This window comes from Grammomys surdaster, unplaced genomic scaffold (genome assembly GCF_004785775.1).
Source record: "Grammomys surdaster isolate TR1022 unplaced genomic scaffold, NIH_TR_1.0 100, whole genome shotgun sequence".
NCBI lineage: Eukaryota > Metazoa > Chordata > Mammalia > Rodentia > Muridae > Grammomys > Grammomys surdaster.
Genome location: NW_021604579.1, coordinates 10,439,272 through 10,462,564, shown reverse-complemented (window position 1 = coordinate 10,462,564; position 23,293 = coordinate 10,439,272). Strand labels below are relative to the sequence as shown.

Here is a 23,293-nt window from a genome sequence, read left to right as displayed (position 1 = left end):
TCTAGGCACCTGCTCAACCATGACCCAGGATACCCTTATGCAGTCCCACATCTCCTCCCCTTTACTTTTTAAAAAAAGGGGGGGGTCACTGTGAAAATTTTGGTTGAGGAAGTCGAAAGAAAGCACTATGTAGGCCAGAGGGGTTAGCACCATTAAGTCACAGGGTAATGGGAGTTGGGGGGGGGTAGGGAAGGTAAGGGATCATTGAATCAATTAAATATATATTGTACAATTTGAGAGTAATGACATCTGATTAATCTAAATAGACATTATGATTTCTTCACTAACACGTCACTTCAGCTATGTGACTTTGGCAAGAGTTCATCTGCAGCTGGTAGTGAGTATCTCTGGGTCTTCAGTCAGACGAGATGACTGGGAGAAGGCAGCTTGTCATGTTTCAGGAGATGGTGCTGTCTCGGCATCAGCTCATCTCTGGAGTCTGTGGTTTGACGAGATGTAGGCAGCTTGTCTCTGTTGGATGGTTCCATGGAGAGGGTCTTGGCAGGCACGGGGGGGGGGGGTACTCTTGGGGCTGGCTTTGTCCAAATCCTCTACCACCTGTAGGGAATGATGTAGGCCCATGCATGGGCATGCGCGGGTGTGAATATCTGTTGTGTTGTGGGTCCGTGTGTCTGCCATGATGCAGTAGGCTGGGATTGTAGCTCAGCATGGCAGGAACATACGGGATCTTGGCTGAGTTTATTCCCTGTAAAACCGGGCGAGCGTGGTGGGGCCCCCGCCCAGCATGGGGAATTTTTACTCTGGTTCCGCAGGGGTGCAGAGCTCTTGGACTGGGAATCTCCGGGCCAGAAGTTGGCCAGAGACTGACTGGTCTCAAGTCCTTGGCTCTCAGGACTGAGACGGGGGCATGTGGGTTCACGTCGGATAACCCACAGCTGAGAAAAGGAGAGGGATAGGGGAAGAAGAAAGAGGCCCTAGCAGCACCTGTGGGAGAGACTGTACTTGCTTAGCAGAGTCGGTGGCCTGGCCAGCTTGTTTGGAGATGTGGGTCCTCGTGGCTGGAACGCAGAGATCCTCTAAGTGAGAGATTAAGCAGCTGTAGCTTCAGTCAGCATGGGAGAAGCGCGGTATCTTCACTGAGTCGATTCCTCACAGCACTGGACAAGCAGGGCGGGAAGCTTGGCTGCGTTCTGTAGCAGACTGGGGTGGCCCGGTGTTTTAAGTCCGTGGGTGTCTGTGCTCCACGTTGGATGCACCAAAATGTGGTGAAAATTTAGAGACCGCCACAGCAGTGGGGCCCCGGAGGGGCTTCCACGCTGTGGCGGATCCCACATTCGGGAGGAATCCTATGGTTCCAGCGGCCTAGAGGCCTTGGCAGCGGCAAGCCCTAATGACACGAGGAAGTCCTTGGTTCCAAAAAGGTTTTTATTGTCATGGAGGATGATAGATGGATCTAGGCGTACCACGAATGTTAATTTTCTAAGAACCTGTCTATGCCTGGTCAGTACCCGCTCCACATGTTATTTTCACATTTTCTTTGATGTGATCCTTTGAAAGTATGCCTTGTTTTTGTTTTGAGAAAGATGTAGTAGCTTCTGTTTATCTTGATAGCCACAAAGTTTTTCTGTGTTTTAAGTTTGCAGCATCAGTTGAATTGGAGTTACTTTGTATTTTGAAAAAGTGTTTGTATTGAATGTCTGAGCCTTTCCTTAAATTTGGTTCTTATATGAGTATCTAAAAGAATACATTTTGTGGCAATAGCATTGCTAGATGAGTATGTTTGCTTGCTAAATATTTTTAGACTGTTTCTAAATGAACTGTTTGAATTTAAACATTGAACTTTTATGGTAGATTTTTTTTCTTGTTCTTCTGGTAACCATAATTGTTGGTTTTTTTTTTTTTTTTTTTGGTTGTGAGCCTAGCCTTTAATGGCTGAGCCATCTCTCCAGCCCTCATAATTGTTATTATGGTACCATTTGTCATTACTTTATAGATCAGTTAGAAAGGATGTCAGTTTTTTTTAATTATGCCAGAATTAAAAGACATGGGATTGAAGTAATGCATAGTTTCCGTATGTTTTTATTCATTCATTTTGATGTATATATATGGGGGCTAGTGTGATTTTATGTGTAGTTTGTGTGTGAGAATGCCTGGTAGGTTACAAGAGGCTATTGGAGACTCTGGAACTAGAGTTTCAGATGGTTGTGAGTTGCCCTTGGGTGCTAGAATCGAACTCTGGTTTTCTATAAGAGCAGCAAGTGCTCTTAACTACTGAGCCATCTGGATGGTTTCCAGTGCTTTGTTTGTTTTGTTTAGTTTTAATATTCTTATTTGCAGTTTCATGCTTTTGTGTTTTTCTTTTATTCCAGAATGTTCACTGAAGTTGTATGGTTCATCTCTGACAAAGTTTGCTCTGAAAAGCAGTGATGTTAATATAGACATAAAATTTCCTCCCAAGGTGAGTAATTAAAAAAGAGCTTTCTATTTATAGTACTTAATTAGTACTTGATAATTTTAATGATTTATGTTTTCAGAGACGGGAAGGAGGAAAGAAAAACATCTTTGGCCTATGGAGTATTACCATGAAGACTAAGTAGTTTTTAAAAGTTACTATTACATTTCAAATGAGGGTGAAAAAAAGCCACCAGAGAAAAGTAATAATAAAAAGTGTGTGTATTTGAGTTTGTTGACTAGTTAGTACTTCCGGTAAGCAGTGTTGAAAAGTAGAAAGATTGAAACAAGAAAGCTGGGTTTAAAACCTGACTGAATAAAGCCGGGAATGGAGGCACACACTTTTAATCCCAGCACTCGGTAGGCAGAGGCAGGCAGATCTTTGTGAGTTTGGGGCCAGCCTGGTCTACAAAGTGAGTATAGGACAGCCAGGGCTTTGTTACAAAGAGAAACCCTGTCTTGAGGTTGGGGGTGGGGCGCAAACAAAAAGACTTGGCTGAGTAAAAACAGATTACTTGATCTTTTTTGTTTTCCTGAATTTAAAAACTGGGCTAAAAGCATTTTTTAGTTATTTTTGGTTATTTGAGACAGGATTTCCCAATCTATTCAGTGTATAGTTCAGGCTGTCCTTGAACTTACAGCAATCTTCTTGCCTCTGCCTCTTGAATGCTGTTATAGGAATGCAACACCACATTGGGCCATAAAATGGTGTTTCTAAGAACCTGGGTCACATTCTGGAGTATATCATCTCTAGGTTCCAAATGAGGTGTAATATATCTATCTGTTTTTGAGACAGAGATCCTCTGCTTCTTTCTGCTCTGTGCTTGCATTTAAAGTGTGCTCTATCACATCTGGGCCAGTTTTTATGTTACATGAGATGAACTCAAGCACATAGCCTGATAAATGATAAATACCTATATAAGAAAGAATAGATTATTAACAGTTATTAATTATTAGTAGCAGTTAGGTTATCATTAGTAGTAGTGTTATTAGCAACAATATCAATAATATTTAGCAATAACTTTGCTTATTTTTATCAGTTAAGGGTTAGCAAGATGTCTCAGTGGGTAAAAGCACTTACTTACCAAACAAGTCTGGTAAACCCCCATCATTGGAACCTATAGCAAGTTGGAAAAAGAGAACCGACTCTTACATATTTTCTTCTGGCCTCCATATATGTGGCACGCACCCCACCCCATTACACACAATAATACAGTTTTTAAAAAGTTACTAGTCAGAATTTTATGTTTGTCTTAGGATTTCTGTTTCTGTGATAAAACATCATGACCAAAGCAACTTGGGGAGAAAAAGGTTTATTTTATTTAATAGCTTGTAGTCCATTCTCCAGGGAAATCAGTGTAGGAACTCAAATCAGGCAGGAACTGAAGCAGAGGCCATAGAGGGATGCTGCTTAGTAGCTTACACCTCATAGCTTGCTTGATCTGCTTTCTTATAGCACCAAGGACCACAGCCCAGGGGTGGCACCACCCTATAGTAGTAAGCTGGGCCCTCCCACATCAATGAAGGGGAAAAAATTGTTTTCAGGCATGCCTACAGGCCCATCTAGTGGTTATTTTCTTAATCAAAGTTTCCTCCTCCCAAGTGAGTTGAGCTTATGCTAAGTTGACATAAAACTAGCCAGAAGAATGCTTGAAGTTTTCTTTTTTAAATACTTTGTATGCACAGATTTTTGATTTGAATGAAAGTTTGGCATTTAAATTTCTAGTCATTTAGTAAACTTTTCTATTTTAGAATAATAGTTCTGCATTTGTTGTAGTCTACTTTTCTAAATAAGATTTGTTGATATAAAAGTAAAAATATGATTCTGGTGGTAATATTTTAAAATTCAGAGCATGAGTTTTTAATGTTATTTTTTAATCAAATTGAATTCTCACTAATGTCCTTCTGCTTGTCCTTTGTTTTAATGAAACATTTTAGATGAATCATCCAGATCTTCTGATACAAGTGCTTGGAATTTTAAAAAAAAGTGGTAAGTTCCTTGGTTTTTCTTCTTTTATGAAAATCTATTTTTTTAAAAAACCATATGCACTGTATTGTTTACATATGGCTAGCAAAATTAAAATACATATATAAATAAGTAAATCCTGCAGAAAGAGAGACTATAGCATTAAAAGCTACTTTTAAATTTGATGAAGCACTTACATTTTTTTTAATTATCAACTTTGATACAGTATATCTAACTTAGCCAACATATAAATTACATTTCCAGGTACCCTACTAAATACACAAACACACACACACACACACGTATTCTTATACATGATAGCAGTTAGTGCTGAAATTTACTGCTGTGAACAGATACCATGACCAAGGCAAATCTTATAAAGGATAGCACTTAATTGGGGCTGGCTTACAGGTTCAGAGGTTCAGTCCATTATCAACAAGGCAGGAGTATGGCAGCATCCAGGCAGGAGGACATGAGATTTTTACATCGCCATAGGATGGAACCCAGGGCCTTGCACTAGACATGTGTTCAGTTACAGTCACTTTCTCAGTTTTGCTTTCTGTGGTTTCAGTTAACCTGTATCCAACCACAATCTGAAAGTTATGTGGAACATTCTAAAACTAAGCAATTCCTTGCTAAAAATATTTACTTATTTTATGTGTATGAGTGTTTAACCCATATGTGTGTATGTGTGCATGCGAGCGTGTGCTTCATGATTGCAGAGATCAGAAGAGGGTATCCAATCTTAAAGAACTAGAATTATGGATGTATGTGAGCTATCATGTGGGTGTTGTGAACTGAACCCACGTCCTTGTTAAGAACAAGTGCTCTAAACCATTTAGCCATCTCTCTAGCCCTTTTTCGTTTTTAAATTGCATTCTATTCTTATTAGCTCCATCCACTAGTCTTTTAGTAGCTGTCTAGTTATCAGCTTATTAGATGCTCTGCAATATCATGCACAGAAGGGTCCACATTCATGTATCTTATTATGTTGTAATTGTTCTGTTCTATTTGGTTATTCCTGGTAATCTTTTAAAGTGTCTAATTTACATATTGAAATTTGTCATATGCATGTTTGATTAAGAAAAAGCTAGTATTTACATGGTTTGATACTACCTTAGGTTGCAGATATTTACTGGTGTTTTTGAAAATATCTCCTTAGGTAAAAGGGAGCTACTATGTTGTGGGCATTTCACGTGTAAATGAAGACAAATAGGTCTGTTTTCATCTTATTGAAAAATCACTGATAAAATTAGAGGGACATGTAGAATAAAGATGTGTATACATGCTTTATTTCCACTTGTCTTGTTTGTTCATTTGTTTGTTGTTTGTTTGAGACAGGATCTCTACATAGTCCTGGCTGTCCTGGACTCCCTATGTAGACCAGGCTGGCTTCAAAGTGACAGAGATCCACTTGTCTCTGCCTCCTGAGTGCTGGATGCTGAGGTTAAAAATGTTCACAAACCATGCTCGGCCATTTTCTTTCTACTTGAAACAATGATAGTAGCCTAACTTAATCATTGTGTTATGTCAACTGAGTCATACCAAGTAGTTTTTCATATATTACTTGTCTGGAATCCTTTTTATAAGAAAAAAAGATATTTACATAGGTAAAATACTTTTAAGCAAAATAAAAATAAAAGTATAGTATTTCAAAACAAGCCCCAGTTTACATATATACATCCTAGTAAATTAGTTGGCTCATCCTTCTTTTTTAAAAATTATTTAGGTTTGTTTGTATGTATGTATGTATGTATGTATGTGTGTGTCATGATGGTGGTGGTGGTGGTGTGGTATATGCATGATAGTTGTCTGTTTATACCGTGTGGGTCCCTGGAATCAAACTCAGGTTGTCAGGCTTGGAGGCATGGACCTTTATCTGCTGAGTCATCCTATTAGCCCATTTATGAGCTTCTTGTTTACCATTGACCTGGGAAACTAATTAATATAAGAAATAAAATAGAGATATTTTAACTGAGTTACATCTGCTTGTTTTTAAATATACAAAAACTTAAAGGCATATTACAAATATGAGGTAAACATAATGTTTTTGCATTTTTAGAATTATAGAGAAGTTTTCAGCCTATTATAACTTTAAAATGTTCGTCTTTTTCACATGAGAGATCGTCTTATGTCATATGTAGGTTAAAAGCATCTTAAATTATATTCTATTTAATATTCTCATTGTTTCCTGTAGAAACCTGCTATCTACAAGATTTGTTTTCATATTTGTGTTTCAAACTTCTCATTAAGTTTCTGTGTTTTAAGTTACTGCCATATTCATTGTGTATAAAAATATTTCTGACGTAATGGGTTTCTAGTACATATTTTTAATCATAAATCATCCCATCAGGTATTACTGAGAAATTTTTCTTTGAGTTATTTTTCCAAATGAAATGTCAATCCATTTGTTTTTATATAAAGTGGATATTTGTACTTAATTTTAAGTTAAATTTATTTTGTATATCTGTGTATGTTTGTTTTCTCCTTCCATCACATGGGTGCTGGGGATTGAACTTTTCCTGCTGGGCTATATCCCCAGACCCCGAAGTAGGTATTTATGACACGAGATCTACTTTGGTGGTAGATTCGGGGTAGATATATGCTGTCTCCCTGTTAATATATCTTTGGAAGCTTCTGTTAGGCAGATTTTGGTAATACTAACTAGGTGGGGTCAAGAGTTCTACTTGAAAGCAAAGCATGCTTCTACTGTGGCTCTAGCCCTCAAAAGTAAGTGATGTGCCCTTTTTGCTGTATATCCATGAAGTTTCCATAACTACTTGGAAATATTCAAACTTTTAGAGATGTTAGAAGCCCTTTCCTCTTATGGTGCTTCTGATTTTCAAACAGTATTTGATACTATAGTTGTGGCTTGTGGCATAAAACCAATGACTCGAGGAGAGGTAAGAAATTCTTTCGGGTTCATTTTCATAATGAGAGTTATGAAAGAATGAATTATTTTTACAGAAGTAATGAGAGTGAACTTTAGGATGAAATTATTACTTGCTGTTTACTTAGAAATACTGACTTTAACTTACTTTCCCCCTCTTATTAGCATTGTATGTAGATGTGGAATCTGATTTTCATGCTAAAGTTCCTGTTGTGGTGTGCAAAGATCGAAAAAGGTTGGTAATGAAGAAAATAAGGTATTTATAAAAACAAACAAACCTCAGGCTCAGGAAATAGCTCACTGGGTAAAGTGCTTGCTGCACAAACAAGAGACATGAGGACTTGAGTTTGGATCCTCAGCAGTGAGATAACAAGCTGGGTAATCTTATGTCTGGAAAAAAACAGGAAGATCCTAGAGCTTGCTGGGCAGCTAGCCTATCCAAAATGTTGAGTTCCAGGTTTAGTGAGAGACCTTGTTTTAAATAAGAATGTAGAGAACAATAGTCAAAGATACCCCACATGTACCTCTGGCTATTACACACGTTACTATATTTGTCCATGTTTGTGAACATATACATACACATGTATGTACGCATGCACACACGTATTCACACACATATGCACACATACATGCACGCATACATCTACCCCAGGGTCAGCAAGATGTCTCATTTGCCACATAAACCTCACAAACTGAGTTCTATCCCTTGGATTCCATATAAGCCATTATTCATACATACATACATACATACACTGTAGTTACCCCTAACTGCCCCCCTCAAAAAAAACCGTACAAAGAACCAGATTTGTGGTAAACAACTTTGAGAGAAATTGTGTGCTTAGGTTTCTTAATAGGTTTATATGACCATACTAGTTGTCATTTATTAAAGCACGCCAAATACGTATGATCAAGAAATTGAGCTTGCAGAGATTTAAAAATAACATACTGTAGGTAAAACTTTTTTTGTCTAAATTCATTTACATGCCCAACAATGCTAAGAGCACTTACTTTTGTGTAAGTATTATATTGTTCTGGACATATAAACATAAATTAAGAAATAGCCACTCTTGATAAGGTTTTACTGCCTATTATAATTGAGGGGCTAGTGAGGAGGCTTAGTGGATCATAAGAGCACCTACCTACTGCTAAGCCTGAAAAACTGAGCTTATCTTGAGACATACATACACAGTAGGAAGAGAGAACCAATTCCTAAAAGTTGTCTTCTGACATCCATTTAAGGATGTGCATGCATGTGCACACACACAAACACCAAATTAATAGTATAAGAAATACTTTTTTACAATGTAGTTTTTGTTTAGTTACCATGACTCATTGCCTTTCTAGTCAGATGTCTGTAGGCCTGAGAGGGTAAAAGTACCTTTGAAAAAGGAAAATTAGCCAGTTCTGATGGTGCATGCTGCAGGGGATCTCTATCATTTTGAGGCTAGCCTTGTGTATATGGTGAGTCCTAGACCAGTCAAGACTACATACTGAGGCTTGTCTCAAGAAAGAAAAAAAGAAAAAGTAGGATGCTGACTATTACTTGAGATCAACATGGGAAAAGTACAAAAATAGATGTTCTTCTGTTGATTATTCATTTGTTTTTCTTGTAGTCTAATATTGTGTTTTCTTATTTAAAGTCAGAACGTTCTATGGAGATCTAATTTAAGTTCTTTGAATGTGTATGTGTGGATTTGTTTTCCATGACACGTGTGTGAAGGTCAGAAAACAACTTTGTAGTCCTAGTGTTCTTCTTCAAAGCTTTGCATAGGTTCCAGGATGGGTTCTAAGGGATGGGACTGAGGTCTTCAGGCTGGTTAACCTATCTTTTCAACCTAACTTCCTTATTTTCTAAATTAGAAAATTGAGACTGGGAGGGGGTAAGCATTTGTACAAATTAATATTCTTTAAGGCAAATCAGTACTGGAAAATAGGCATTTGACTTCTAGTTACAACAAAACAGAAAACAGTGGGCTTTTTTCCTATATTGTATTAAACTGCCTGTATGGAACATTCGTCTTTAGATTCTTTTTTTGTTTGTTTGTTTTTTTTGTTTTTTTGCTATTCCCTTTTATTCCCCTAGATATTCTCTACTGTATTCATCTTATTCTACTTAAGGTAGCTCCTGTTTGACTTCTACAAAAGCACGAGTCCTGGATTAATAAATAAATTCTAATCTTTAGCTTGAAAGCAACAACAAAATTATAAAAACTTGAATAAGAAATTAACGTTGAGCCGGGTGGTGGTGGCACACGCCTTTAATCCCAGCACTTGGGAGGCAGAGGCAGAGGCAGGCGGATTTCTGAGTTTGAGGCCAGCCTGGTCTACAGAGTGAGTTCCAGGACAGCCAGGGCTACACAGAGAAACCCTGTCTCGAAAAACCAAAAAAAAAAAAAAAAAAAAATTAATGTTGAGAAGTATAGCTAGTAAATTTTTTTTTTTTAAATCATGGACAGAGCCAAAGAGAACAAACTAAGAGAGAAGTATGCTATTTTAATTGACATTGAAGATGTTAATGTCACTGGAGTCTGGAGCTTGTAATCTTAGCCTGAGCTATATAGCAAGATCCTGTCCTTATATCCCCCTCCCAAACATAGGCTGATAAGATGGCTCCTTGGATAAAGTCACTAGTCCCCAAACCTGACCATCTGAGCGTGATCTGTGGAACCCAACTTTCACAAATTATTCTCTGTCTTCCACATGCACATCATGGCACACATGTGCTCATACACACTAAATAAACAGAAGAAATGTTTTTACTATGACTTAAAACAATTATTTTTGATTATATGTATATGTTTGTGGGTGCTAGTAATGAAAATAGTGTCCTCTACAAGAATAGTACAGAATCTTAACTACTGAGCCATTTCTCCAGTCCCTATAGTAACTGTTTTGGTTATTAAAATATGATGACCAAAAAGGATAGCCTCTGGGATTTTGAAGCATTCTTCTTTTAAAGGCATTGACACAATGGAATTGTTTCTCATTCACAGTGGTTTACTATGCAGAGTGAGTGCAGGAAATGATATGGCATGTCTCACAACTGACTTACTTGCTGCTCTTGGCAAATTGGAACCGGTCTTCACTCCCTTAGTGTTAGCTTTTCGCTATTGGGCTAAGGTAAGTGGAACAGAAGAAAATAAGTCAAGCTTTTTCTAATTATGACATATAAATTATAATATGTAGGACAAAGTAGTTGTCTGCCCCACATGGAAAATTATGTGGCAGATTTCACTGTGGACATTAAAATAAGTTTTTTTATGCATGTAATAATTTTCTTTATCCATCCCTCAGTTGATGCTTGAAATTGTAAATGACACTGAACCATTATAATACTATTTTTTTCTTTATTCACATTTGTGGTGAAGTTTAATATATAAGTAAGATAATAATAAAATAGAACATTTGTGACAGGGCAGTGCATTAAACTTGCAAATTTTTTATTTTTGGAATTTTTCACTTAATTTATATACCTTTCTCTTTCAAATTTATTTATTTTATGTATACATGTGCTTTTCTCAAATGTATGTCTGGGACCTGGGGAGGAGGTGAGAAGAGGTTGTTGGAACCTCTGGTACTGGAGTTACAGATAATTGTGAGCTGCCGTGTCGGTGCTGGGAATTGAATAGGGAGAAGTGCTGTTAATCTCCCTTTAAAAAGAAATCTCGGGCTGGAGAGATGGCTCAGCGGTTAAGAACACAGACTGCTCTTCCAGAGGTCCTGAGTTCAAATCCCAGCAACCACATGGTGGCTCACAACCATCCGTAATGAGATTGGATGCCCTCTTCTGGTGTGTCTGAAGACAGCTACAATGTACTCATCAATAAAATAAATAAATAAATATTTAAAAAAAAAAAAAGAAATCTCTTCTCTTCTTCCTCCTTTCTTTCTTCCTTCCTTTCTTCCTCCCTCCCTCCCTCCCTCCCTCCGTCCCTCCCCCTCCCCCTCCCTCCCTCCCCCTCCTCCTTGTTTATTTTGTTTTTGTTTTTTGGTTTTTTTTTTTTGAGACAGGATTTCTGTGTATAGCTCTGGCTACCCCAGAACTCATCTGTACATCAGGGTAGGTTCTGATTTACAGAGATCCTCTTGCTTGTCTTCTGAGTGCTAGGATTAAAGGTGTGTGCCACCACTGCCCTGCTATCCATTACTTATTTTTTAAAAACACTTTATATTTGATTCATGTCAGCTCTGAGAAATGAACCCAGAGTCTTATTCATCCTAGGCAAGGGTTCTGCACTGATCTACAACTTGAGCCCTCTTTTCAGTATTTTGAACTATAGTTGACTAAGGGGAACTAGAAGTTTAGAATATAGAACTATATGTAATGGGCACTATGATAATGAATTATTGTTATATTGGGGGTTTGTTTTTTTGGTTTTGTTTCAAGACAAGAGTTTCTCTGTACAGCCCTGTGTGTCTTGGAACTCACTCTTTAGACCAGGCTGGCTTGAACGCTCCACCTGTCTCTGCCTCCCCAGTGCTGGTATCAGAGGGATACATCACCATATCAGGTTACATTGGATTTTTAATTGTTATACTATAGACATGTTCTCATGCCAGAAGGGAAGTAAATGGCTCAATACATACAAATATTATTAAATGGCTCTATAATAAATAAAATAAGACTTAGTAGTTGGGGAGGGATTTGGTAGTGGCCTTGGCTGTTCGCTCAGAGAGAGGAATTTGTACAAGATTCTTCACTGGAAGAGACTTCTGTCATCAGACATTGAACCTTATAGTTTTGGAAAGATTGTCCATAGGAACCAGTTCTTTATGGCACATGATATTCCTGGAGATGAGAGTTAAGCAGGGCCAATACCCTATTTATTTTAACACTTGGGTATGTAAAGCAAGTGTGGCAAGATGCTTGCAAGTTCAAGGCTAGGCTACACAGTAAAATCCTGTATCAAAAAAGTGAGGGATGTGTGCAGGGAACTAGTAACGTGGGTATTATATTCTGAATGGTGAGATTTCAGATTATTTCTTAGGTTTCATCGTTGTTTCGATCTTTATTTTTTTTTAAACATGGTGAAGAGCAAGTTACTGTGTTTCACTTGAGTGAAGAAAGCTGGATGCTAGGATTTTTTTTAAATTTTATTTTGCAGTTGTGCTATATTGACTCCCAGACTGATGGTGGAATCCCTTCTTACTGTTTTGCTTTAATGGTGATGTTTTTTCTTCAACAAAGAAAACCTCCTCTTCTTCCTTGCTTACTTGGAAGTTGGGTAAGCATGAGTTTGTGATGTATGTGTGTGTGTATGTATATATGTATATGTAGTTCTTATTGAGTGTTGTGCTCAAACATTTTAAGGTGGAATTCTGGTTTCTCTTTTCCCTTTCTTATTTTTTTAAATAATTTTTCTATTACCAATTTGGAATGCCTTTTTATATAGATTGAAGGCTTTGACCCAAAAAGAATGGATGACTTTCAGCTGAAGGGCATAGTAGAGGAGAAGTTTGTAAAATGGGAATATAATTCAAGTAGTGCAACTGAGAAAAACTTAATTGCTGATGAAAACAAAGCTAAGGCAGACCAACCAAAAGATGATACCAAGAAGACAGAAGCAGACAACCAAAGTAATGCTGCGAAGGCAAAACATGGCAAAGTAAGCTTTTGTTTTTGTTTTCTGTTTTTGGCTTTTCTGTATGTAGAATTTATGATACCTTCAGTGAACTAGCAATAATAAATTGACCCTCCTGGCCTCATTTCCTCATCTATACAGTGAGGGATTGATCTGGTTTAGTTTTTGGTACTGAGATTATCGAATAAATTTATTTCATGTATTGTTTAAATCTTGTCAAGGTAATTCTGTTTTCTTTTTCATTTAAACCAGTAAAATTTCCTTTCTGAGTTAGGTTTTCATTAAAGCTTAAGCATAATACAGGTTTTGTAGCCAGATTGTGTGGAGAAGTAAAAGTCTTTTGCTCTATGAGGGATGGCTTGCTTATTTTAGTTGGCACTCAGTTAGTAACGACCTGCTATGTTCCCACCTTTTTCTTGAGTGCTAAACAACCATAGGTAAATATACATTCATTTTATCCCTCAGAAGCTTGTACTATTCTAAAAATATAGATGAACTGTGTTTGAAACACTGCATTGTTGTACTATTATGATTTTCTTCAATAATCCCAGTTAATGATCTTGACTTTTAGTTTACTGCGAATAGTGAAGCATTCGAAAGAAGGCTGTAAGCTCACCATCATCTGCTGTCATTTATGCTCACACTCTGCCTTGTCACCTCTTTTTCTAAAGGAACTTCCAGTTTGTAATCTACAGGCATTTACTCCATTGTCTTCTGAATTAATCCAGGATATTTATTACTCTAGCAGTTTTTTTTCTCTTCCTAAGTTACTAGTTTTTCATTCTTTATTGAATCAAACATTTTGCTATTTCTACCATTTTAAAGAAGAATGTTAAGTGCTCTTCCTCCCAGCTATTGCTAGGTTTTCCTTTGTAGTAAAGCTAACAAAATTATTTATAGTCACCATCTTTTATTTTTCTGTCTTCTTCACATTATCAGTTTGCCAACACGTTATCAGCTTCTATTTTGTTAAATTTCATGGGCACTTAAGTTTATCTCTTTTGATATAGCAACATTTCCAATTGATTATTTCCTTGGAATAATTTCGATATACCACAGTTGTTGCTTCTTTGTCTTTCTCAGTTTTCTTTGCTGATTTGTTCTTTTTCTCCAGTCAGTTCATGTTGAAGTGCTGCAGGTTTGGTTTATGATCTTTTTCTGGTTTTTCTACTTTCTTTTAGTAGGTTATTCTTTCTAGTCCTTTTGATTTTAAGTGCCTTCTGTAGGATGACAAGTACTCTTTTGAACTATGTAATTATATATAACTCCCTATTTAGTGTTGCCTTAGGTATCTTTATGTGTAAACTCAACCTTGGTTCTTATTCTCAAACTTGAAGGTTTTCATGTTTCATCAGTTGATAGTATTCTGTCCTTTCAAGCATTCAGTTTAAAATTTTTCTTTTTTTTTAAAGATTTATTTATTTATTTAATGTATATGAGTACACTGCAGTTTTTCTCAGACACACCAGAAGAGGGCATTGGATCACATTGCAGATGGTTGTGAGCCACCATGTGGTTGCTGGGAATCGAACTCACGACCTCTGGAAGAGCAGTCAGTGCTCTTAATCACTGAGCCATCTCTCTAGCCCCAGTTTAAAATTTCATAAGCATCCTTTATTCCTTTCTTTCATGAAAACTCTTTATCAAGTGATTCAGAAATCTTTTTTTTATTTTTGGTTATTCGAGACAGGATTTCTCTGTATAGCCTTGGCTGTCTTGGAACTCACTTTGTAGACCAGGCTGGCCTCAAACTCAGAAATCCACCTGCCTCTGCCTCCCAAGTGCTGGGATTAAAGGCGTTCGCCACCACTGCCTGGCAATTCAGAAATCTCCAATCTTGTTGTCTTTACATTAGAATATATCCAAAATTCCATCACTTTTCACCACATACAGTTAACCATTCTGGTCCTAGCCACTATCATTCTGGCCTGGAATTTTGCTATAGTCTTCTAACAGATAATCCCTGCATGTATTCCTGGCTTTATCTGAATTCAACAACACAATAATCAGAGTGATTGTTACAAAATTAGTTCACATATTGTCCTTTGTCCTTACACAAGCATGGTTCAGTAGTTTTTCATCTCATTTAGTATAGAAAAAAAGCAAATCGTCATTGGATCATTCTTTGCTTCTATTTCTATTACACTAGCTTTCAGTGTTCTTTCTCTTTTTCTTCCCTTGATTCCCACTTTCTTTGTTATGTTCAACTTCTTTCCCTTATGGCACTTAGTTTCTTCTAACTTACTATTTAATTTACCTTTCAATTTGTTTTCTTTTCTTGGGAAGTAAGCTTCCTGAAGGCAAGGACTTTGGCTTCTTTCCAAAGAGTATCCCAAATTCCACCTTAGCATTTAACTTTTACTGCAATTGTCAAAATCATCTCTGTGTCTGTAGAATAGGACTCCACCTTATTTGGTTGGTAGTATAATGTGGTGATTCAAAACACAGACCCAGTAGCCAAGTGGTCTTCAGTCAGATCCTTGCTCTGTAGTATGTGTTTCAAAGAATTGTTAATGTAGGTTTAGGTGTCATAAGTGTGATTAAGGATGGTAGCCGTTATGTGTTGTAAATATGAGTTTTCTTTATTATAGTATCCCTAGCACAAATCTAGGAACATAGTAAGTTCTAAAGAAATGTTTGCTAAATAACATTTTTTTTTTTTTTTTTTAGTTTTTGAAAATAAATTTTGGAACAAGAAATTGTAATAGCTGTCCAGTTGTTTACAACCTTGACTGTGCATGAGGTTCACTGTAAAGAGCTTTACAAAATTGAAAGGACTAGTGTGGTGCATGTAATTCCAATATTTGGAAGGTTGTGGCTTGGATTAGAGTCTAACCTTTGTTACAGCATGGAACCCTGTCTCAAGACTACACACCTACTCAAAGAAACAAACATAAAAACATACAAGGACTGGTGATATACTCAAGTGACAGAACATTTGCTTAACATTGACAAGCCCCTGTGTTCCGTTCACAGTGTTCTCATCCTACACACTCACACATACAAAACCCTAGTCCTCAATCCAAATGTCCCAGATCAGTTAAATCAGATTCTTGGAAGTGATATTGAATTTTATGCTCACCTGGTGATTGTAATGTGCACTGAAGCTTGATAATCACTGGCTTAATGAAAAGAACACAGAATTCCTTGGATTTCTGTAATTCAAACTGATTGATTGCCTTTTCTTTAAAATGCTTTATGCCTGTTTTTGAAAATATACGCACTTAATTTTTTTTCTAATTAACAATTTAAACATTCATAGTTTTAAGAAACTTGAATGAAAAGTATTTTCTTTTTCCAGTCTCCTTTAACATTGGAAACACCAAATCAGGTACCCCTGGGACAGTTGTGGTTGGAGCTGCTAAAATTTTACACACTGGATTTTGCTTTGGAGGAATATGTCATTTGTGTACGGATACAAGATATTCTAACTAGAGAGAACAAAAACTGGCCTAAAAGACGGATAGCCATTGAAGGTGAGATAACCCGCTGTACACGGGTGCACTGTTTGTGTGTGCTCCCCACCATTTAACACTGAATTCTAAGCTTTCTTCCTTGGGCAAGCTAAAGAAAATGATGATTGATGTTGACTGGGTTCCACATCAAATTCCAAGCGTATAATTATGCTATGAGAAAAAGTCAGATGTAGCAATCACAGCACTTGGGGTGCTTAGGCAGGAGAATTACCATAATGAGTTTCAGTTCAGCTTGGACTACAAGAGTGAGACTCTGGTTCAGAAAGGCATTATGACAAGAAATGAAATAGTTAATGTGTATACTGGAATTGGAAATGTTTCATTTAGTGACAGTATATTGGGGAAGCAGAGTGGCACATCTCGTAATTTCTTGCTTCTAGCTTAAAATTGTAATTATTGAATTGACTAGCTCCTTCCTTCCTGTGTAGACCAGGTTGACCTTGAACTCAGAAATCTGCCTGCCTCTGCCTCCCAAGTGCTGGGATTAAAGGTGTGCGCCACCACTGCCCGGCGACTAGCTAATTTCTTAAAATTAACATTTTCCTTTCCCCTTTTAATTTTATGGAAGAAAAAAATGCCACTTTTGTTTTACTTCTGCTCTGTTTTCACAAACTCACTAGGATCCTAGGCTAGAAAACTTTGGGAAAATGTATTCTGTTGATGGTCTAGCAGTTACGATCTGTCTGTGTAAGCATGGAAATGTAATTTACTAACAGAGACTTAACTACTGATCTTTTTTTTTTTCTTAAAAAAAAAAAAAAACTAGATCCATTTTCAGTCAAGAGGAATGTTGCACGGAGTTTAAACAGCCAGCTTGTATACGAATATGTTGTGGAGAGATTCAGAGCAGCTTATCGATATTTTGCCTGTCCTCAAAGGAAGGGTGGAAATAAATCTACAGTGGATCTCAAGAAAAAGGAGAAGGGGAAGCTAAGCAATAAGAAACCAGTGAAGTCTGATTGTTTGGCAACCAATTGTGTTCTTCTTGGGGAAAGTGCAGAAAAAGTAAATTCAGAAAGAGGCCAACCTGCTAAACATGATGAAATGGAGTTTACATCACAGAGATGTATTGTTGATAATGACAATTTATTGGTAAATGAACTAGGTTTGGCTGACCATGGACAAGATTCTTCATCTCTTTCTACTGCCAGTGAAGGCAGTGAATTACAGCAAAAATCAGCTGAGAAACAAGGTGATTTAACACCTTCAGAAACTCCTTTAAAGAAGGAACTCAGCCAGTGTAATTGCATTGGGACCCCTGATGGAGCTGAATCTGCTGGGACAGACTGCAGATCAAATTTAGAAATGGAGAGTCCACATCAGATTGTGTGCAACAACATACCTGCTACCTCGTGCAACTACAAAGCTTCAGAAGTTACTTCTGACCTTATTGATGATGATAACCTCCCCTCCCAGGAATTATATTATGTGTTTGATAAGTTTATTTTAACCTCTGGCAAGGTAGGATACAATAAACAATTTGTAAAACTTTGTGGTTACTGTATGACTATTGATAGTTTTTAGATTTATAAATCGTAACAAAAAATAGCTTCTGTGCTTGTTTTGGAATGATATTTTAGTATTTATCTGCCTTTTATTTACATTTTCTCCTATAATTGCAGTTAATTTATTTTATTTTTATTTTATGTACATTGATGTTTTGCCTGCATGTATGTTTGTGTGAGTGTCAGATCTCCTGGAATAAGAGTTACAAACAGGGCTGGAGAGATGGCTCAGTGGTTAAGAGCACTGACTGCTCTTCCAGAGGTCCTGAGTTAAAGTCCCAGCAAGCACATGGTGGCTCACAACTATCTGTAATGAGATCTGATGCCCTCTTCTGGTGTGTCTGAAGACAGCTATAGTGTACTCACATACAAGAAATAAATAAATAAATCTAAAAAAAAAAAAGAGTTACAGACAGTTGTCAGCTTCCATGTGGGTGCTGAGAATTGAATCCACGTTTTCTTGGAGGAGCAGACAATGCCTCTGAGCCATCTTTCTAGCCATACAGTTAGAGTTAAATAGAGCGTATTTAACATACAAGAATGTATCAGTACTCTACTAGTAGTTGTCATTCTATTTCTTTATACACAAAATGATTTATCTGTTATTATGAAATTCAGATTAGCAAAACAGTATGTGTGTATATGTAAATGGTTTGGGTTTTTTTGTTTTATTTGTTTTTCCTGCCTCTGCCTCCTAAGTGCTAGGGTTAAAGGTATGTGTAAAAATAAAGCAATATATATTTTAATGTTCTGGGCATACACATCCACACTCTCATACATACACATATGTTGAGTTATTTTTCTTCTTAAAAAAAAAAAGCAAAGTTAAATCTTAATTTTTTTTCTCTTTTCTTGTGGTGGGACTGTGTAACTGTATTAGTAAGTCGTAGGTGAGACTACAAACAAGAGTCAGATTATGTTCTGATACTGAAATTATGATCTGGACTTTTTTGTATCTTTTATTAACAGGAATACTGTTCTTTTTTGTTTGTTTTATTTAATGTATATCTGCATGTACACCTGCATACCAGAAGGGGGCATCAGATTTCATTATGCGATGGTTGTGAGCCATTATGTGGTTGCTGGCAATTGAACTCAGGTCCTCGGGAAGGGCAGCCAGAGCTCTTAACCGCTGAGCCATCCCTCCAGCCCAGTACTGTTCTTTTAAAGTGAAAGAATCTGAACTAACTAATTTTGAGTGCAGCCTGTCCTACAAAATACTGTTTTTCAATAGGAAAGAATTTCATTTTAAAAACAACAGAATGCTTTGAAAAAGCTAGACATAGTTGTGCATATCTTTAATCCCAGCACTTGGGAGAGAGCTCCAGGTGGATCTCTGTGAGTTGGAGGCCAGCTTCATCTACATAACGAGTCCTAGAACATCGAGAGCTATATAGTGGGGCTTCGTCTCAAAAACCAGAAAAGAAAAGATAATAGAAATTACTGTAATACTCTTAATTACATATCCACATAATTTCAGTTATTTATGGTGTTGTAGTTTCTCTAGAAGTTTCTGTATGTAACCTGTTGTTCAGGGTTTTAAAATTATGTGTATGAATATTTGCCTGCATGTTTGTATATATACTACTTGTGTGCTTGGTGCCTAAGATACCAGAAGAGGTTTGTCTGTTTTCCTGGGATTGGAGTTACAGATGGTTTTGAGCTGTTTTGTAGGTTCTAGGAATCAAGTCCAGGTTCTCTGCAAGACCACCCAGTGCCTTAAATCCTGAGCCACCTCTCCAGTCCCCTTTGTATAATTTGAATCAGAGTTTATGGCTATGTAAATGTCCGAGCTAATGTAGGAGGGAAACTCTTTAGGTACACATAGTAACAATGAGGGGACAGGGATCTTCCTTAAACATGTGTGCTTTTTGTAACTTGTTGGCTTAAGTGTTTACTATTTAACTCATCTGTCTGGTGTTCTGCTCTTTCAACTTGGGTTCCATTCCCAGCACCTATACAGTACCTCACAGTCATCTGTAACTCTGGTTTCTGTGGATCCAGTGTGCAAATGGTGCACAGATTCACCTGTAGGCAAAACACCTATACACATAAAATAAAATAAAATAAAATAAAGATAATGATTGTGTTGGGGGGAAAACCCAGACAGACAAATAAATAAATAAATAAATAAATAAATAAATAAATATGTTGTATATGCTTTCTTTTGGGTGTTGATCAAGTTTGAATAATATAAACCTTTTGTATTGCCTACTGATTTCTTCGTAAACTGTTTATTATGTAATTTTAATGGGAGAGGAAAGCAATTAAAACACATTTTTATATTAATTGCATTTCATTACTTTTTACAAAATCTCCTGAATTGAGTAGGTTAACTAAATTGAGTTAACTACATAGTGTTTGTTGTTGCTATATTGGATCTGCTTTCTAAGTGATGAAATAACTTTAAAAAGTTGATTAGATTTTTTTTTTTAACCATTATTTAGCCGCCAACAATAGTATGCAGCATCTGCAAAAAGGATGGCCATTCAAAAAATGATTGCCCAGAGGATTTCAGGAAAATTGATCTAAAACCTCTACCACCAATGACAAACCGATTTCGAGAAATACTTGATTTAGTATGTAAAAGATGTTTTGGTAAGTGTTTGGTATTGTAACTACTTGAAGTACATTATTAGATATTGAATATTTATTTTTTGATTTAAAAACAATTTTTCAGTTTTGTTTGGTCAGTGCTAGGATTAAAGACATGTGCCACCACTCCCAGTTGATAGCATGTGTTCTTAAATAGGCTTTATTAAGCTATAGGGTACTACCTCTGTAATTAGTTATTTGTTTTGATTTTGTTTTTCGAGACAGGGTTTCTCTGTATAGCCCTGGCTGTCCTGGAACTCACTGTGTAGACCAGGCTGGCCTTGAACTCAGAAATCCACCTGCCTCTGCCTCCCAAGTGCTGGGATGAAAGGCGTGCACCACCACTGCCTGGCTTAATTAGTCATTTCTTTATTTCATTGTTTACTCATGTAAACCTTATACTTGGGAGTGTAACCCAATATAACTTGTTGGAGCTTGTGTCTCTGGCATAACCTCCTTTGTGTGTGGGTTTTTATTTGTTTTTTAGGTTTTTTTCCTTTGGGACTACAAAATACTCCAGGCTCATTGTGTATATTTTCTGACTTAGTATTAGAGGTGGACTTTTCTCCAAGGTACTCTAATTTCTTTCATTGGAGAATAGTATTATGATTCAAGGTGTTCTATTTTTTGTTCTTTTGTTTTTGAGACAGAATTTTCCCTATTTAGTCTTGTCTTAGCCCAACTCTTAACATTTGCCTGCCTCTTCCTCCTGAGTGCTGGGATTAGTGGTTTGTGCCACCACACCCATCATGTGTTCTTATTACTGGAATGTTGTTGCTTGTAAGCTCTCTCAGAGCAAAAAAATAGATGTTAGTATTTTACCTACAAATTTCTCTATATGCAATCATCTTATTTATTTATGTTAGCCTAAATATGATTTCACAGAGTCTCCTATTCTGAACCATTACATTTTTCATTTTTTTTTTCTTTTCTGTAAGGAGAAACCTGCTTCTCACAATCTACTACTAAAAATTACTTTTTTTTTTTGTTTTTGTTTTTCGAGACAGGGTTTCTCTGTGTAGCCCTGGCTGTCCTGGAACTCACTGTGTAGACCAGGCTGGCCTCGAACTCAGAAATCCGCCTGCCTCTGCCTCCCAAGTGCTGGGATTAAAGGCGTGCGCCACTACTGCCCGGCGACAAAGTCTTTTTTTAATACAAGTAGTTCACTAAATCATAACGTATGTCTATTATATAGAGTAGTCTCACAGCCTCAAACCAACAAAACAGAACAAAAAACCTGAAACCACCATTTTATTTTCCCTCTCTACTATAAGTACTCATTTACTTTTATTATTATTACTATTTTCATTTTAAAAATTATTTTATGCATGTGAATATTTTGCCTTCAAGTATATTTTGTATACCAAATTTGTATAGAGACCTCGAAGGCTAAAAGAGAATCCATATGTGCTGTGATGCTCCCACTTCTTCCATATGAGTAAATAAATAAACATTAATTAAAAACAAAAGAAAGAAAGGATACTCTGGGGAGTCACCATCAGGGTCCAGGGGATTGAACCTGGGTCCTCTGAAATAGTAGCCAGTGCTCTTAACCACAGAGTCATCACTCCAGCCTGAGACATTTCCATTCATAAAAGTCAGTGGTGATTTAATTAATTATAACAGACTTTTAAGTAAATTCTTACATTATTTTCATTACTATACAGAGATTTGAGGATGTCTCTTTAGAGAAGAGGTAAGGGACATATGTTCTTATGACATTTGTATGATCCAGTTGGGAAGGAAAAAGTAATATAAATGAAGACTGGAAAACTGCAAGAACATTAGAAAATCATTTTCTAATTTGTGGCAGGCAATTTTAAATAGTAGATAAAGGTGAGGTGTCAGGATTACAGGGAGGTAGATTAGTTTGTAGGAAAATGGAAATCTTGACAGGATATAAGAGGGTGCTTTGGTAACTGAATGCATTGAGATGGAGGAAAATATGGGTGTGGGAAGGAGCTGAATATCTGAAGAAAACTATTAATTAGTTTCAAAAGGTAAATGCATTTATAGGATATATAGAAAATTATGTAAAATATAAATATACTTTAAGTTTTTTTTTCTGTCTCCTTGCCTGTTCTCTAGTTTCATTTATGGGTTTAAAGTCATAAAAGTAAATAAGCAGTAAGAATATTGAGAGTCAAAATTTTTAGGTTAAAAACCTGAAAATTTTTTATATTCTGTTCTCACGTTTGTTCCTCTTTTTAATATAGATGAATTATCACCGCCTTGCTCGGAACAACACAACAGGGAACAAATTTTAATTGGCTTGGAAAAGTTTATTCAAAAAGAATATGATGGTATGTCATAGGCTAAACATTGGTTGTTATTGTTACTGTAATCACATAGTTTTGAGTTTGATTGACTTAAAAAATGTTTAACTGTACTATCCTAGTTTCTGTGGCTGTATTACTAATAAAAGAGATAAAAACTGCTCTCATATTTAAGACAGGATAGTAGTCAAGAAATAAATATCAATATTTCAATAAATATTAAATGATATTAAAAGTATGGTGATAAAAGAAGTGATAGGTTGGGTAGTAAATCCCTCATGAGATATCATTTGAGTTGAATCTGAAAAATATGAAGGAACAAATTATATGAATTCCCAGAGAGAACATTATGTAAAGAAAGGATAGATAACAAGACTTAGATTATATCTGACATGTTTAGAGGCCAACTGGGAGGTCCAGTATGTTTGGAGTGGAATATGCAAGATAGATTTTAAATAGAAAGACAAGGTCATAGAGATATTTTAAGGGCTAGATCATTAGAACCTTTTGGACATTTGATAGAAGGTCTTTTCTTTTAATGAAAGCCTTGTAGAATTTGTAGCATTAAATGATACAATCTCAGTGAACAGA

At 36.5% G+C, this 23,293-nt stretch overlaps 1 protein-coding gene across 6 annotated transcripts in view; it reads left to right on the top strand.

The window, feature by feature from the left end:
- Tut4 (terminal uridylyl transferase 4) overlaps positions 1–23,293 on the top strand; it is a 101,813-nt gene that overhangs the window by 34,346 nt on the left and 44,174 nt on the right. For all 6 annotated transcript variants that reach the window (XM_028785314.1, XM_028785305.1, XM_028785296.1 and 3 more), the window contains 10 exons: positions 2,331–2,419; positions 4,351–4,402; positions 7,434–7,503; positions 10,262–10,388; positions 12,374–12,493; positions 12,662–12,874; positions 16,152–16,326; positions 17,093–17,787; positions 20,279–20,429; positions 22,643–22,729. In XM_028785314.1, the coding sequence (XP_028641147.1) occupies positions 2,331–2,419; positions 4,351–4,402; positions 7,434–7,503; positions 10,262–10,388; positions 12,374–12,493; positions 12,662–12,874; positions 16,152–16,326; positions 17,093–17,787; positions 20,279–20,429; positions 22,643–22,729 (1,779 nt within the window). The remainder of the gene's footprint in view (positions 1–2,330; positions 2,420–4,350; positions 4,403–7,433; positions 7,504–10,261; positions 10,389–12,373; positions 12,494–12,661; positions 12,875–16,151; positions 16,327–17,092; positions 17,788–20,278; positions 20,430–22,642; positions 22,730–23,293) is intronic.